This window comes from Oncorhynchus masou, unplaced genomic scaffold, assembly GCF_036934945.1.
Source record: "Oncorhynchus masou masou isolate Uvic2021 unplaced genomic scaffold, UVic_Omas_1.1 unplaced_scaffold_1___fragment_4___debris, whole genome shotgun sequence".
Lineage (NCBI taxonomy): Eukaryota > Metazoa > Chordata > Actinopteri > Salmoniformes > Salmonidae > Oncorhynchus > Oncorhynchus masou.
The window spans coordinates 24,707-29,020 of NW_027016524.1; the positions used below are offsets into that span (position 1 = coordinate 24,707).

The 4,314-nt window shown below is 58.3% G+C and overlaps 1 protein-coding gene across 1 annotated transcript; it reads right to left on the bottom strand.

Annotated features, from left to right (window-relative positions):
- Window positions 1-919: 919 nt before the first annotated feature.
- LOC135538660 (protamine-2-like) lies at window positions 920-3,650 on the bottom strand (the record flags this gene model as incomplete). The annotated part of the gene is made up of 3 exons (XM_064964545.1): window positions 3,466-3,650; window positions 3,144-3,324; window positions 920-970 (listed from the first exon to the last, which is right to left on the bottom strand). Coding segments are annotated over exons 1-3 (417 nt in total), but the record flags the coding sequence as incomplete, so codon positions are not given.
- Window positions 3,651-4,314: the final 664 nt, after the last annotated feature.

A 4,314-nucleotide genomic window follows, 5' to 3' on the forward strand; every position in this document is an offset into this window, starting at 1 on the left:
GCTGTCTGCTGTTCCCAGTGTGCTGTCTGCTGTTCCCCGTGTGCTGTCTGCTGTTCGCAGTGTGCTGTCTGCTGTTCGCAGTGTGCTGTCTGCTGTTCGCAGTGTGCTGTCTGCTGTTCGCAGTGTGCTGTCTGCTGTTCGCAGTGTGCTGTCTCCTGTTCCCAGTGTGCTGTCTGCTGTTCCCAGTGTGCTGTCTCCTGTTCCCCATGTGCTGTCTGCTGTTCCCAGTGTGCTGTCTGCTGTTCCCAGTGTGCTGTCTGCTGTTCCCCGTGTGCTGTCTGCTGTTCCCCGTGTGCTGTCTGCTGTTCCCAGTGTGCTGTCTGCTGTTCCCAGTGTGCTGTCTGCTGTTCCCCGTGTGCTGTCTGCTGTTCGCAGTGTGCTGTCTTCTGTTCCCCGTGTGCTGTCTGCTGTTCGCAGTGTGCTGTCTGCTGTTCCCAGTGTGCTGTCTCCTGTTCCCAGTGTGCTGTCTGCTGTTCCCAGTGTCCTGTCTCCTGTTCCCCATGTGCTGTCTGCTGTTCCCAGTGTGCTGTCTGCTGTTCCCCGTGTGCTGTCTGCTGTTCCCAGTGTGCTGTCTGCTGTTCCCAGTGTGCTGTCTGCTGTTCCCAGTGTGCTGTCTTCTGTTCCCCGTGTGCTGTCTGCTGTTCCCCGTGTGCTGTCTGCTGTTCGCAGTGTGCTGTCTTCTGTTCCCCGTGTGCTGTCTGCTGTTCCCAGTGTGCTGTCTCCTGTTCCCCATGTGCTGTCTGCTGTTCCCAGTGTGCTGTCTGCTGTTCGCAGTGTGCCGTCTTCTGTTCCCCGTGTGCTGTCTGCTGTTCGCAGTGTGCTGTCTTCTGTTCCCCGTGTGCTGTCTGCTGTTCCCCATGTGCTGTCTGCTGTTCGCAGTGTGCTGTCTTCTGTTCCCCGTGTGCTGTCTGCTGTTCCCCGTGTGCTGTCTGCTGTTCCCCGTGTGCTGTCTGCTGTTCCCAGTGTGCTGTCTGCTGTTCCCCGTGTGCTGTCTGCTGTTCGCAGTGTGCTGTCTGCTGTTCGCAGTGTGCTGTCTTCTGTTCCCCGTGTGCTGTCTGCTGTTCGCAGTGTGCTGTCTCCTGTTCCCAGTGTGCTGTCTGCTGTTCCCAGTGTGCTGTCTCCTGTTCCCCATGTGCTGTCTGCTGTTCCCAGTGTGTTGTCTGCTGTTCCCCGTGTGCTGTCTGCTGTTCCCCGTGTGCTGTCTGCTGTTCGCAGTGTGCTGTCTTCTGTTCCCCGTGTGCTGTCTGCTGTTCCCCGTGTGCTGTCTGCTGTTCCCCGTGTGCTGTCTGCTGTTCCCAGTGTGCTGTCTGCTGTTCCCCGTGTGCTGTCTGCTGTTCGCAGTGTGCTGTCTGCTGTTCGCAGTGTGCTGTCTTCTGTTCCCCGTGTGCTGTCTGCTGTTCGCAGTGTGCTGTCTCCTGTTCCCAGTGTGCTGTCTGCTGTTCCCAGTGTGCTGTCTGCTGTTCCCAGTGTGCTGTCTCCTGTTCCCCATGTGCTGTCTGCTGTTCCCAGTGTGCTGTCTGCTGTTCGCAGTGTGCCGTCTTCTGTTCCCCGTGTGCTGTCTGCTGTTCGCAGTGTGCTGTCTTCTGTTCCCCGTGTGCTGTCTGCTGTTCCCCGTGTGCTGTCTGCTGTTCGCAGTGTGCTGTCTTCTGTTCCCCGTGTGCTGTCTGCTGTTCCCCGTGTGCTGTCTGCTGTTCCCCGTGTGCTGTCTGCTGTTCCCAGTGTGCTGTCTGCTGTTCCCAGTGTGCTGTCTGCTGTTCCCCGTGTGCTGTCTGCAGTTCCCAGTGTGCTGTCTGCTGTTCGCAGTGTGCTGTCTCCTGTTCCCCGTGTGCTGTCTCCTGTTCCCCATGTGCTGTCTTCTGTTCCCCGTGTGCTGTCTCCTGTTCCCCATGTGCTGTCTGCTGTTCCCAGTGTGCTGTCTGCTGTTCCCAGTGTGCTGTCTGCTGTTCGCAGTGTGCTGTCTGCTGTTCGCAGTGTGCTGTCTCCTGTTCCCCATGTGCTGTCTGCTGTTCCCAGTGTGCTGTCTTCTGTTCCCCGTGTGCTGTCTTCTGTTCCCCGTGTGCTGTCTTCTGTTCCCCGTGTGCTGTCTGCTGTTCGCAGTGTGCTGTCTCCTGTTCCCAGTGTGCTGTCTGCTGTTCGCAGTGTGCTGTCTTCTGTTCCCCGTGTGCTGTCTGCTGTTCCCCGTGTGCTGTCTTCTGTTCCCCGTGTGCTGTCTGCTGTTCCCCGTGTGCTGTCTGCTGTTCGCAGTGTGCTGTCTTCTGTTCCCCGTGTGCTGTCTGCTGTTCCCAGTGTGCTGTCTCCTGTTCCCCATGTGCTGTCTGCTGTTCCCAGTGTGCTGTCTGCTGTTCTCAGTGTGCCGTCTTCTGTTCCCCGTGTGCTGTCTGCTGTTCGCAGTGTGCTGTCTTCTGTTCCCCGTGTGCTGTCTGCTGTTCCCCGTGTGCTGTCTGCTGTTCCCTGTGTGCTGTCTGCTGTTCCCAGTGTGCTGTCTGCTGTTCCCCGTGTGCTGTCTGCTGTTCGCAGTGTGCTGTCTGCTGTTCGCAGTGTGCTGTCTTCTGTTCCCCGTGTGCTGTCTGCTGTTCGCAGTGTGCTGTCTCCTGTTCCCAGTGTGCTGTCTGCTGTTCCCAGTGTGCTGTCTCCTGTTCCCCATGTGCTGTCTGCTGTTCCCAGTGTGCTGTCTGCTGTTCCCAGTGTGCTGTCTGCTGTTCCCCGTGTGCTGTCTGCTGTTCCCCGTGTGCTGTCTGCTGTTCCCCGTGTGCTGTCTGCTGTTCCCAGTGTGCTGTCTGCTGTTCCCAGTGTGCTGTCTGCTGTTCCCCGTGTGCTGTCTGCTGTTCGCAGTGTGCTGTCTTCTGTTCCCCGTGTGCTGTCTGCTGTTCGCAGTGTGCTGTCTGCTGTTCCCAGTGTGCTGTCTCCTGTTCCCAGTGTGCTGTCTGCTGTTCCCAGTGTCCTGTCTCCTGTTCCCCATGTGCTGTCTGCTGTTCCCAGTGTGCTGTCTGCTGTTCCCAGTGTGCTGTCTGCTGTTCCCCGTGTGCTGTCTGCTGTTCCCAGTGTGCTGTCTGCTGTTCCGTGTGCTGTCTGCTGTTCCCAGTGTGCTGTCTTCTGTTCCCCGTGTGCTGTCTGCTGTTCCCCGTGTGCTGTCTGCTGTTCGCAGTGTGCTGTCTTCTGTTCCCCGTGTGCTGTCTGCTGTTCCCAGTGTGCTGTCTCCTGTTCCCCATGTGCTGTCTGCTGTTCCCAGTGTGCTGTCTGCTGTTCGCAGTGTGCCGTCTTCTGTTCCCCGTGTGCTGTCTGCTGTTCGCAGTGTGCTGTCTTCTGTTCCCCGTGTGCTGTCTGCTGTTCCCCGTGTGCTGTCTGCTGTTCGCAGTGTGCTGTCTTCTGTTCCCCGTGTGCTGTCTGCTGTTCCCCGTGTGCTGTCTGCTGTTCCCCGTGTGCTGTCTGCTGTTCCCAGTGTGCTGTCTGCTGTTCCCCGTGTGCTGTCTGCTGTTCGCAGTGTGCTGTCTGCTGTTCGCAGTGTGCTGTCTGCTGTTCCCCGTGTGCTGTCTCCTGTTCCCCATGTGCTGTCTGCTGTTCCCAGTGTGCTGTCTGCTGTTCCCAGTGTGCTGTCTGCTGTTCCCCGTGTGCTGTCTGCTGTTCCCCGTGTGCTGTCTCCTGTTCCCCATGTGCTGTCTGCTGTTCCCAGTGTGCTGTCTGCTGTTCGCAGTGTGCCGTCTTCTGTTCCCCGTGTGCTGTCTGCTGTTCGCAGTGTGCTGTCTTCTGTTCCCCGTGTGCTGTCTGCTGTTCCCCGTGTGCTGTCTGCTGTTCGCAGTGTGCTGTCTTCTGTTCCCCGTGTGCTGTCTGCTGTTCCCCGTGTGCTGTCTGCTGTTCCCCGTGTGCTGTCTGCTGTTCCCAGTGTGCTGTCTGCTGTTCCCCGTGTGCTGTCTGCTGTTCGCAGTGTGCTGTCTGCTGTTCGCAGTGTGCTGTCTGCTGTTCCCCGTGTGCTGTCTCCTGTTCCCCATGTGCTGTCTGCTGTTCCCAGTGTGCTGTCTGCTGTTCCCAGTGTGCTGTCTGCTGTTCCCCGTGTGCTGTCTGCTGTTCCCCGTGTGCTGTCTGCTGTTCCCCGTGTGCTGTCTGCTGTTCCCAGTGTGCTGTCTGCTGTTCCCAGTGTGCTGTCTTCTGTTCCCCGTGTGCTGTCTGCTGTTCCCCGTGTGCTGTCTGCTGTTCGCAGTGTGCTGTCTTCTGTTCCCCGTGTGCTGTCTGCTGTTCCCAGTGTGCTGTCTCCTGTTCCCCATGTGCTGTCTGCTGTTCCCAGTGTGCTGTCTGCTGTTCGCAGTGTGCCGTCTTCTG